The sequence below is a fragment of the Myotis yumanensis genome, unplaced genomic scaffold (genome assembly GCF_028538775.1).
Source record: "Myotis yumanensis isolate MYYU_CA2020_CCGP unplaced genomic scaffold, mMyoYum1.0.hap1 SCAF_6, whole genome shotgun sequence".
Taxonomy (NCBI): Eukaryota; Metazoa; Chordata; class Mammalia; order Chiroptera; family Vespertilionidae; genus Myotis; species Myotis yumanensis.
The window spans coordinates 69300702-69313987 of NW_027223757.1; the positions used below are offsets into that span (position 1 = coordinate 69300702).

The following is a 13286-nucleotide window of genomic DNA, read 5'->3' on the forward strand; positions in this document are numbered from 1 at the left end:
GCTTTTATTTTTTCCCTTAGCCTAGCTAGATGTGGTCTGCTACTGATTTGATAATGAAGCCTCTTAGGAACATTTTTGTTTAAATATAGAAAACAAAATTTGGCAAAAGGCAAAGGATATAAACATTTTCTGGCTTTCAAACAGAGAGACAGAAAAAAAAAGGAGAGAGAGAGAGAGATAGAGAGTCAGAGAATTTGGTAAACTTAATACATAAATTGTTTCTTAGAATAGATTGAGAAAAATAAATGATCATCATTGCAAATCTATCATTAAAAAGAAAGATGTCCCAAAATAATTTATAATGTTCTACATTCCAGACTAGAAAGTAGGTTTTTTTGTTTGTTTGTTTGTTTTTTGTTATTTCACAATATTTTCTTTTTTTAACATTTAAAGTATTACTATAGTAACACATATGTCTACTTTTCCCCCCATTGACATCCCCCACCCCCCCACCACCCACAACCCTCGGCACATGCCCTTACTCCCTTAGTATCTGTGACCATTGGTTATGCTTATATGCATGCATATAAGTCCTTTGGTTGCTTGCTCTCCCTTCCCCCAATCCTCCCTTGCCTTCCATCTGAGGTTTGACAGTCTCTTTGATGCTGCACTGTCTGGATCTGCTCTATTTTTGTTCATCAATTTATGTTTTTCATTATATTTCACAAATGAGTGAGATTGTGTGATATTTATCTTTCTGTGACTAGCTTATGTCCCTTAGCATAATGCTCTTCAGGTCCATCCATGCTGTTGCAAATGGTAAGAGTTCCTTCTTTTTTACAGCAGCATAGTATTTTTACAGCAGCACAGTTATAGAAAACTGCGTAGATATACCACAGTTTTCTAATCCACTCATCTGCTAATGGGCACTTAGGCTGCTTCCCAATCTTAGCTATGGTAAAATTGTGCTGCTATTAACATAGGGGTGCATATATCCTTTCTGATTGGTGTTTCTAGTTTCTTGGGATATATTCCTACAAGCGGGATTACTGGGTCAAATGGCAGTTCCATTTTTAATTATTTGAGAAAATACCATAATGTTTCCACAGTGGCTGTACTAGTCTGCATTCCCACCAGCAGTGCAAGAGGGTTCCTTTTTCTCCACATCTTCACCAGCACTGGTCATTTGTTGATTATAGCCATTCTGACAGGTGTGAGATGGTACCTCATTGTTGTTTCGAATTACATCTTTTGGATGATTAGTGACTTTGAGCATGTTTTCACTGTCTCTTGGACTTCTGTATGTTCTCTTTCGAAAAGTGTCTATTTAGGTACTTTACCCATTTTTAGATTGGATTTTTAATCTTCCTTTTGTTAAGTTGTATGAGTTCCCTGTAAATGTTGGAGACTGAACCCTTAAAGGAGATAAAATTGGCAAATACATTCTCCCATGCAGTGGGCTTTCGTGTTATTTTGTTGATGGTTTCTTTAGCTGTGAAGAAGCTTTTTATTTTGATGTTGGAAGTTTTTTTATTACTGATTCAATTTTCTCCATAGTTATTGGCCTATTAAGATTTTTTTATTCTTCCTGATTGAGTTATGGAAGTTCATATTATTCTAGGAATATGAAAATTTTTCTAGGTTGACCATTTTATTGGAATAGAGTTGTTCATAGTATTTCTTTTACAATCCTTTGTATTTCAGTGGGGTCTGTTGTTATTTCACCTCTTTCATTTCTGATTTTGTTTATTTGGGTCCTCACTCTTTGCTTCTTGGTAAGCCTGGCTAGAGGTTCATCAATCTTGTTTATTCTTTCAAAGAACCAGCTCTTGGTCTCATTGATCTTTTGTATTGTTTTTTGTTGTTGTTGTTATTGTTTGTTTGTTTTGGTCTCTATGTCATTTATTTCCTTTGATTTTCATTATTTCCATCCTTCTGTTCACTCTGGGCTTTTCTTGTTGCTATCTTTGTAATTCTTTAAGTTGTAGAGTTAGATAGTTTATTACCATTTTTTCTTGTTCTTTGAGATAGACCTGTAATGCTATGAACTTCCCTCTCAGGACTGCTTTCACTGTGTCCCATAGACTTTAGATTGTTGTGTTTTCATTGTCATTTGTTTCCAGGATGTTTTTAATTTCTTTTTTGATATCTTTGGTAACCCAATTATTGTTTAATAACATGCTATTTAGCCTCCAAGTGTTTGAATTTTGGTGATTGGTTTTATTGTAATTTATTTCTAATAGTAGGCCATTGCGATCTGAGAAGATGCTTGATATGATTTCAGTCTTCTTGATTTTGGAGAATTTGCCTGTGTCCCAATATGTGGTCTATCTTTGAAAATGTCCCATGTGTACTTGAGAAGAATATATATTCTGTAGCTTTGGGGTGGAATGTTTTGAAGATGTTTATTAAGTCCTTCTGATCTAGTGAGTCATTTAGGATTGCTGTTTCTTTGCTGATATTTTTTTGTCTAAAGAATTTATCCAGTGATGTCAATGGGGTATTAAGGTCCCCTAATATGATTGTATTGCTGTCAATTTCTCCCTTAATAACTTCCAAAAACTTTGTAATTTTTTTCTCCAATTGCTGTTCAGATTGTTCCTGTTTCTCTACCCTATCTTCTAACTCACTTATTCAGTCCTCCTCTTTTCCTAGTCTACTGTTGAAACCTCCCATGGTGTTTTTATTGTAGCTATATCACTTTTGATTTCTTATATAGGTTGTTGATTTGCTCATCCATCCAGTTTATGAACTGTATGACCATTACTCTAAATTCTTTTTTCTGACATATTGCATGCCTGTTTCATTTAGTTCCTTTTTTTGGTGATTCCTCCCTCTTTTTCTTTCCTTTGGGGGTTGTTTATTTATCTCCCATTTTTGCTATAATTAAATGGTCCAGGCACCGAGTTGCAGGGCCTGAGCCACAGCGGCGTGCTTGGTGGGAGCAATGCATACCCCAAGAGTCATGGGAGAGCTCAGGCACCGAGACATGTAGCCACAGTGGGCTGGCAGGAGTCCCATGCACACCGAGAGTAACAGTAGAGCTTGGGGGCTGGGGTGTGTGGCCATAGCAGGTCGACACACTGAAAGGGGAGAGGTTGGGGGCTGGAGCCCACAGCCACAGAGCATCGGCATGAGGGGAACATCATCTGGGACTCACAGGAGCCTGTAGCCAGGATGGCTGGAGTCTAGGTGTCCATGGGTCTGAAGCTGCAGTAGCAGGTCTTTGTTCAGAGTGGCTCTAGGGTCCCAGTTAGCATCTGGAGACCAGTCTGGATGGTAGTGAGGCTGGACTCCTAGTCACAACAGCTCTGTCCTTCAAGATGGCATGGTTTCTGTGCCAGCATCAGCTGCCTGGGAGTGTTTGCAGTGGTAGCAGGAGTTCCTTGTTTAAGAGAGCCCGGTCCGCCAGCTCCCGAAAGTCCTGAAGGATCTAACTGTTCCTCACTCACACACACACACACACACACACACACACACACAAACCACACATCCACACATTCCCCTTTCACTCCCTTACTCTCTCATAATCTCTTCCTCACTGCTGTCTTGCTGGCCACCATCCTGCTCTCTATTAGATAGTAGGTTTTGCTACTTCTGGAAATATTATATAACTGTTCTGTGTATGTGCAACTATGTTTAAATTGTGATCAGTCATTATCTTATACTAGAGGCCTGATGCACAAAATTCGTGCAAAGGGCTTGGCCCCCACCACTGCCACAGCCACCTCTGCCTTGGCCCCCGCCAACACGGCTTTGCCTACAAGGTTGTCTTGAAGGACGTCTGGTCTAATTAGCATATTATGCTTTTATTATTATAGATATTTTGTAAAAATACATTTTCAAATTTATCAATTTGAAATAATAATATCCTGAAATTTTTTTACTATTACACCTGAGAACACTGTGCCCAGCTCCTACTCTGATCCCTTGGAATCATCATTTATTCACTAAGAACACACAATAGCAAAGAACGACTGTCATTAACAAGTATACCTTAATTTTAGTAATGTATCTGAAGCATTTGTTATATTATTTTGCACTAGATAGGGATATACTAGTGTTATAGTGGAAATGGAGAGAAATGTTGCTATGTGAACACAAATTCAAGGAGTCACAGTCATTGGATTAATTTCACCCTAAAAAAGTAATTATGGTCAACTCCCCAGTCACATGGAAAGCTCCTGAGAAATACAATTCTGTTTTACAACAGCATGACCTGTGCATGCAATTTGTTTTTAATCCTCACCTGAGGATATTTTTCCATTGGTTTTTAGAGAGAATGGAAGGGAGAGAGAGAAATAGCAAGGTGAGAGAGACACATCAGTTAGTTGCCTTTGCACATGCCCCAACCAGGGCCAGGGATCAAGCCTGCAAGCGAAGTACATGCCGTTGACCAGAATCTAACCCGGGACCCTTCAGTCCCCAGGCCAACACTGTTTCCACTAAGCCAAACCAGCTAGGGCTTTCACATTCATTTTTAATGCTTTCTATCCAACGATACAAAGATCTCATTCTTTCTTTATGACTAACCAGTAAAACCTTTCCTGACATCTTCCCTAGTAATTATCTGTGTTTTTATAGTACTTCACACCTTCTCTATTGGAATATATTTACTGTAATGCTTATAGTTGATGTCCCTGACTTCTCTATGAGATTTTCCAAAGCAAGTCCAAGTCTTATTTACTAGTACACTGGATCTGAGCCCCAACTAAAGTCTGGCACACAATCAATATGGTGAATGAATAAAAGAGGGTCATGGGCATGTTAGATTTATGTTGGTTACATTTTCATTGTAATTACATTTATGTCAATACTTCAGTTAATTAGGAAGAGTTCCTTTGGAAAAGTGGAATAAAAATCTGTCTCAAAAGCATTACAAGGAAACTTGGTAAAGGCTTTTTATTTAGACTTTTACAAGAGGGGAAAGACCTATCACTATGGAGAGCTTGTTTTGCTGAGTGTACATTTCTCTCAACGTATAGTTATCTGTGGAAATTAATTTAATTAATATTTTTTTCTATGAAAACAAAAAGTTAAGAGAGTTTAAATGATCTCTTTTTCTTTTTCTTAACATATTTTATTGGTTTGACCATGAATTATTGGTTGCTGCTTTTACTGATGTTATTTTACAAAAGTCAGTACACAACTAAGGAGATCTAGCTCAGCCATGGGCAAACTATGGCCCGCGGGCCGGATCCGGCCCGTTTGAAATGAATAAAACTAAAAAAAAAAAAAAAAAAAAAGACCATACCCTTTTATGTAATGATGTTTACTTTGAATTTATATTAGTTCACACAAACACTCCATCCATGCTTTTGTTCCGGCCCTCCGGTCCAGTTTAAGAACCCATTGTGGCCCTCAAGTCAAAAAGTTTGCCCACCCCTGTAGCTTCTGGCAATTAAATACAGACTGACTAGATGTTGAAACAAACAAAGACATAGCCAGTATAATATCTATAAATAGACTGAAAATAATTTCAGGGTAATTCTACTATATATATATATATATAGCTGCCACAGCTTAGACTAGAGGAAAAAAATCATAGATAAATTGAGACAAGATCTGAATCAATAAAAAGAAATTCACATAGGAGCAAAGAAACTCTTTCAAATAAAAGTCTGGAGGACAAATCTGAGCTTAGCAACTCAGAGTCCTCAGAGGCCAATGACTAAGATAAGGAGGAAATAGTGCACATTAAAAGGTGATTCAGATTAAGTTTCTGGAAACCATTTTCTGTCAGTCTGTTTCATGCTTCAGTGCTTCAGGTCATTGACAAGGTTTTTAAAGATCACTCCCTCTATTAAGTGTGTGATACGTAGCTCGGCTGGCATGGCTCAGTGGTTGAAGGTAGATCTATGAACCAGGAGGTCAGTGTTTGATTCCCCATCAGGGCACATGCCCAGGTTGTGGGCTCTCTCCCCAGTGTGAGGCACACAGAAGGCAGCCAATCAATTATTTTCTCTCATCATTGATGTTTCTATCTCTCTCTACCTCTCCCTTCCTCTCAGAAATCAATTAAAAAAATTTTTTTAAAGTGTGTGATACTTTGAACCTGACATCTAATTATTGAATTACATGACTTCTCCATCATGTGCCAATAAAAGAGGAGGGCTTTAATATCATAAAAATACCATTAAATCCATAGACAGAATAGTCTTCCATTTTAAACCTAAAATAGTTAAAAGTTTATCCTATATAATAAAATGCTAATATGCAAATCGACCAAACAATGGAATGGCCAGTCGCTATGATGCACACTGACCAACAGGGGGCAGACACGTGTTGCAGAAGCTGCCTCCTGCTGGTCTCTGTGCTCCTACAGAGGGAGCACTGCTCAGCCAGAAGCTTGTGTGGTGGTGGGAGCCTCTCCCGCCTCCACGGCAGCACTAAGGATGTCCAACTAACAGCTCCTGGACTGCAAGAGGACACAGGCCGGGCTGAGGGACCCCCATCCCCGAGTGCACAATCTCGTGCACCAGGCCTCTAGTATTTATATAATAGTAAAATTACTACAACTGTGGAAGTAAGTTCAATAGTATGTTTCAGTTTCATTAATTATGTACCCGAGCACATTCATTAAAAAAATCTCACATAAAGAATATTTAAGGGGAACATTTCTAAAAGGTTGTTGGAAGAACTTATTGAGAAGATGTGACTGGCAGTTGACCTTCAAGCTGGGTCCATGTGATCTGAGGCTTATTATCCCCTCCTCTGTCCTTGTAATGTATGTTCCACCCACTGTTCCCACAGTAGGAGACACTTCAAGGATTGAGAAGTGGCTTTGAGAGAGGAAGGTGTTATTGAGACTATCTTCTCTGTACTTGTGACTGGACCCTCTTAAGGCCTGTATATAAAATTTTAAGATTCTGGTGGGTGGGTGTGGAGATCTAGTCTTCTTGTAGCTGCCCAAGATATAAAGATTCCCTGTTTATTAAACCTGACACCATGCCAATCTGGACTGGACTGCCCCTTTCTTTAGTCTTTTCTTGCCCCAGTTTCAAATTTCATTCGGGGAACTCTGGAGATTGAGAACCAAAAAAATGTAAATTGTATTTTCTTTTAAAAAAAGAAAATGAAATGGAAGCATAACCATTTATTTAAATTAAGTCAAACATCTAAAGTTTAGTATATATATTAGGATTATGTATATATTGGAATATTTCTTGCTATTACATGTTGTTTCTCATTTTCCCACTTTTCTCTAGATTTTTATGTAGTTGTGAACCTGGGTACCATGGATCTCTCTGTGAACTGGATATGAATGAATGTGAAATCAAACCTTGTATAGATGGAGAAGATAGTGTTAACAGAACCTGTGCATACAACTGCCTCTATGCTCCTGGTTATACAGGTAAGCCTCTCTCTGCCATGCTTATATCAACCTATCACTATCTGTAAATAAATGAAAACCTTATACTATTCTCTAAAACCCGAAATAATCTGTCACATGCAAATAAGTCAGAAAGGTCAAGGAAATCCTTGGTATGTTATAAATTAATAAAAATAAAAAATATGCTTTTAATCTACAATTTGCTAAAGACTAAGAAATATATGGATTATATTTCAAGGTGTTTTATATTTTTATGCTTTTTTTGTATTGAAATTTTTCTGAAATATTTTTATATGATTATAATACAGAAAATAAATATCGGTGTATGAATAATCTAAGATAAATGTTACTATTATAACTATTATAAAAATGTCATATAAAATATGTTTATTTCCTTTAAATCTACCTATATACTAAAAATTAACCAAGGAGCTTTTGTGAATTTGAAGTTCTAGCAGAAAAGTATGATTTGGAGTTAGCTATCCTAATATCAATTATTTCACCAAATAAATTCTATCCAAATATTGGGAGAAAAGTCACCAAGGAACTTTAAAAAAGAAGAAAAGCATTAATTAGCCCTCTACTCAGAAAACTATAGGACATTAAAGAAAGAAATTGAAGAAGACACAAATAAGAGGAAGCATACAACATGTTCACTAATTAAAATAATTAAATCATTTAAATGTTCATAATACCCAAAGCAATCTATAGATTCAATGCAATCCCTATTGAAATACCAATGGCACATTTCAAAGATCTAGAAAAAAATTCTAAAAATTTATATAGAAAAAAAAAAAGACCCAGAATAACCTCATCAAACTTGAGAAAGAAGAACAAAATTGGAGGAATCACAATACCAGATATCAAACTATATTGCAAGGCCATTGTAATCAAAACATCCTGGTACTGGCATAAGAACAGACATATAGATCAACGGAACAGAACAGAGAGCCCAGAAATCAACCCATACCTCTATGGTCAATTAATATTTGACAAAGAAGGCAAGAGCATAGGATGGAGTAAAGATAGTCTATTCAATAAAGGGAACATTGGACGGATATAAGCAAAAAAATGAAACTAGACCACCAACTTACACCATACACAAGAATAAACTCAAAATGGATAAAAGACTTAAATGTAACTCATGAAACCATAAAAATTCTGGCAGAAGAAGTAGGCAGTAAAATCTCAGACATCTCTAGTGGCAATATTTTTGCCAAAAATATCTCTTAGGGCAAGAGAAACAAAGGAAAAAGTAAACAAATGGGACTATAGTCCTCTAAATGTCTGCTGAGAAATTATACTTATGAAATATAAGGATGTGTTGTTTTGATATACCAATATTAATCATGTGGACCCATCAAGAATGTGTTAAAATCTCAAATTATTAATGTTTGAATTCTACATCACTGGGATCTTTTAGATTCCTTTTCAAAAGAAAAATAGGTATGTAAATCTAATATAAGATTGTTCACATGAGTAAAAAAACACTAAACAAATAGGAATGAGGTTGGAAAGCAAAAATGATAAAGAACTGGAAATATTTTTAGTGAATAAGTGATCAAAATGCAAGAGCAAGTTAAGTCACTTCAACAAAGAATATGCAGGTACCTTTTCTGTTGAATCCAGAGAGCTGCAGAGAAAGTTACCTTGGTAACAACTGTTACATGCACAAAAGTCTTAGCTTAAATTAAAAACCAAAAAAATCGAAAGCTAGTTTCTATAGATTTTCTTACATAAATATGAAGCATTACCTATTGGCTATGAAACAGTGTTCATTCTAAATTTCACACTGCCCTTCATCTTTCAAATTATTGAGATTTCTTTTTGGGACTTTAGGTATTCAACTAGCAATTGCATTCACCATGCTGTTGTTTTGCTGCTGCTACTGTTGCTCACAGTGTTAAAATAAGAAATGACACACTGAGCTCAATGTGACTGAGAAACACATTATGTAAAATTACTTGATATAACACATTGTTCTGGTATTGTAAATGCATCTTAAAGTTTGAAGTATCAACATGTTCTTTTTTTTTTTCACAACCCGTCTATTTTCCTTGCAAGCTACAGTGCTTAGCATTGTTTCAGAATTTATGATTGAGTTGCCAATTAGACAACCCAGTGGATAAGTCGAATGCACAGTTGGCTGTATGAGATAGTCTGCAGTGAAAACATAAACTTATGAGTCTTTAGATATACAACTGGATAAAATAAAAAAGGAGTAAATGGAGATAGGATGAAGGACCAAGGACTGAGCCCAGGGGTTTTGGTTAAGTAAAAGAAGGGATGTTAACCATTGGGGCTAGAAAAGCAAATGTCATCGATGACATTGTCAAGAAGAATTTTTGGTAGAATGATGGGTGCAAAGTCTGAGGAGGATTTAAGAGACAGTATGAGAAATTAAATTGCTGAGTGAGATTATATACTATTTATTAAAGTAAGGTTTAATTTTTTCATGATGGACACAAGAAATGGAAAGTAACTTGAGAAGAGAGTAAGATTAAAAATAAAAGTTGTGTTTTTTTATTCATGTGCTTACTTTCTTTTAAGTTTATCTTTATTGTTGAAAGTATTTCAGGTGTCCTCCTTTTCCCCCTATTGGCCCCCTCCATTCCACTCCACAACCCCTGCCTGCACTATTGTCTGTGTACATGAGTTAGGCATATCTATACTAATAAAAGAGTAAAGAGTAATATGCTAATTAGACCGGATAGACTGAACGTCTCCCTGATGTCCTTCCGGACAAAGCCATGGTGGCAGGGGGCCAAGGCAGAGGTGGTTAGGGGCGATCAGGCAGGCAGGGGAGAGCAGTTAGGGGTGACCAGGCAGGCAGGCAGGCAGAGCAGTTAGGGGTGATCAGGCCAGCAGGGGAGAGTGTTTAGGAGCAATCAGGCAGGCATGCAGAGTGGTTAGGGTCAATCAGGCAGGCAGGCAGGTGAGCAGTTAGGAGCCAGCAGTCCCAGATTGCAAGAGGGATGTCCGATTGTCGGATTAGAGAGGGTGCAGGCTGGGCTGGGCCTCCCCACCCCATGCACAAATTTTGTGCACCAGGCCTCTAGTATGCATTTAAGTTTCTTGGTTAATCTCTTCCTGCCCTCCCTCCCTGCTTCCCTCTGAGATTCCTCTGTTTGTTCCATGTTCCTTGTCTCTGGATCTATTTTGTTCATCAGTTGATTTTATTCATTATATTCCACATACAGGTGAGATCTTGTGATACCTGTGTTTCTGTGACTGGCTTATTTTACTTTGCATAATACTCTTCAGGTCCCACTATGCTAATTCACATGCTTATTAAATGACTCTGACTACTGTGTATGGAATGGACTGGAGAGTTTCAATAATAGAAGCAGAGAAACAATGATTACTCTTTCCCTTTACTTCTTAATCATGATTCTATAAAACATTTAGATACAAAACATACTGTACTAACAGTGACAGTAGAAAATATCTAATTGGCCTGAATAGAGCATGTGTCCCCTTGCTATTATACACCCCTCAGATATGAGCATTTTTTCTCTTATTTCATTAGTTCTCATACGTGAGGTCCTCTTACAGGCCTACCCAAATTATATTAATAAAACACTCTGTGTCCCTTTTCCCACCTATTTTTGAAGGGTCCTTTATAGCAATTATCTCTATGTAATTATTATATCAATTATGTATTTACTAGAGGCCCATTGCATGAAGAGATTTGTGCAATAGGCCTTCCTTCCCCTGGCTGCCGGCACTGGTTTTTCTCCGGCACTCGGGACCCAGGACTTCGCTCCAGCCACAGAGGAGAAGCCAAGCCTCTTCAGTCTTCAGTCATCTTCAGGCTTCGCTACGTGCCTGCATATGCAAATTAATGGTCATCATTGTCAGGTTAATTTGCATACTCATCCTGATTGGCTGGTGGGCATAGCGGAGTGACGCCAATTTGCATGTTTCTCTTTTATTAGTGTAGATTTGTATCCTACTAGAATCAGACATCTTTCAGGAGAGGATATTTTCTGTCTTTTGTTTGCTTCTGTATTTGAGTGTCTACAAAAATGCCTAGGACATTATAGGCATTCGTGTGTGTGTGTGTGTGTGTGTGTGTGTTTTAAAAATATATTTTATTGATTTTTTACAGAGAAGAAGCAAGAGGGACAGAGAGTTAGAAACATCAATGAAAGAGATCGATCAGCTGCCTCCTGCATGCCCCCTACTGGGGATGTGCCTGCAACCAAGGTACATGCCCTTGACCGGAATCAAACCTGGGACCCTTGAGTCTGCGGGCCGACGCTCTATCCACTGAGCCAAACCAGTTCGGCTGTGTGTGCGTTTTAATAAGAAAACATTTCACTTTTTGGGTGATTTGATTTCTTAGTAATATTTTATTATAACCATTTACATGTTAATGTACATAATTTCTTGGTGATTATAGATCTTCATTAAGTGTTTTATTATTTTCTCATAATAACATTAAAATATTTTTTTTACTGTCAGTACCAATAGGAAATAAAGTTCTTACATTCATCATGTTGATTAATTGATACAGTGGCAAATCATTCAGAAGTTTTTACTGCCTATATGCTGAAAATCATAATCCTGCAAATCTGGCTATTGCTGACTTAAAGGCATATATATGCAAATACATAACACCAATTCTAAATTCAGGAGCATTATAATTTAATTTTATGTTACAAAATGATATAATTCAATGTAATAAATTAAAAGTGACCTAAAATTAATAGCTTTTATATTACTCATCAACCCATAATAAATCTTTTTAAAGGGATACTAATAGCAAATTAAGCATAGTGGCCTTATCATTGTTGATTCTTTACATAATATATAACAATCTTGAAGCAATTTATATCCTGCAAAATAAGATGCTAAAAATGATTGAGATGATGTACTGCCTATTAAAAGCCTAACAATTATCAGATATTTATAGGTCATTATCCACTTATATTTAGTTTTCTAGGGCAGCACTACTTATATCATAAATGTGACCATCTGATATTTTACAGAGTAATTAGACCCATAGAAATTCTATAGATACAAGTAAAATATATTTATTTTTATCCTAACCTTAAGAAAGAATTTATTATACAAGCAAATTACTAATCAGAATGATGCTCACCCTGGCTGGTGTTGCTCAGCAGTGAGAATGTCAGCCAAGGGACTGGAGGGTCACAGGTTGGATTCCTGGTCAAGGGCAACTACCTGGGTTGAAGGTTTGATCTCAGCCCAAGTCTGGGTGCACGCAGGAGGCATCCAATCAATGTGTCTCTCTTACATTGATCTCTCTCTTCTCTTTCTTCCTCTTCCCCTTCCCCATCTTTTCCACTCTCTCTTAAAAGCAATGGGAAAATATCCTCTGGTGAGAACAAAAAAGAATGATGTTCAAGACCAGTGAGTACCAAAAATACTAGTTACAGGATAATTCAGATTGAAGGGCACTGAGGTAGCTTTGATTCCTCATCATTCAGTCTTCCTTCTACCCAGGTTCTAACCAGGTGTAAGCCCCCAAAAGACAAACATGAGTCAAATTATCAGGTTTGTTCATGAAGACACAACAACTTCCAAAGTACAGAGCTTCCTGGTGAAACCAGTTTGAAGACATACCTATAACCTGTGTCCCCAAGTGAGAACATTAACAATACTAACCATCTCCCCACAAGAAACAGAAATTTGGGTACAAAGTTAGGGAAGAGTTGGCTGTGAAAAGCAGAATCAAAGTAAGATTTACTCATCTGGCTTATTGTAGCATTTGGGGTCAACTGAATTGTGGAAACCAGAAAGCATGGGTATATTCTGAAAGCAGGCCTCGGTACTTCCTGGGGTAAACATAGCAAATCCTTCTGGTGCTCAGGTCCCATCCTCTTTGCCAGCCTCTGATTTCAAGTGCATTTCAGTGAGAAGTGGGGAGTGATCACCTCATAATGACAGTTTTCTAAGTCAAGTGCTTGCAGAGACTCTGCTCTATCTCCGGGTCCTTGTTCTACGCCATGGAGCCGGTTTAGCTCACAGGCATGCACAGCTCACA

General features: G+C 37.4%; 1 protein-coding gene across 1 annotated transcript in view; it reads left to right on the plus strand.

The window, feature by feature from the left end:
• EYS (eyes shut homolog) overlaps positions 1 to 13286 on the plus strand; it is a 1239289-nt gene that overhangs the window by 407287 nt on the left and 818716 nt on the right. Inside the window, 1 exon segment of the mRNA XM_070419099.1 lies at positions 7149 to 7298. Within this exon segment, the coding sequence (XP_070275200.1) occupies positions 7149 to 7298 (150 nt within the window).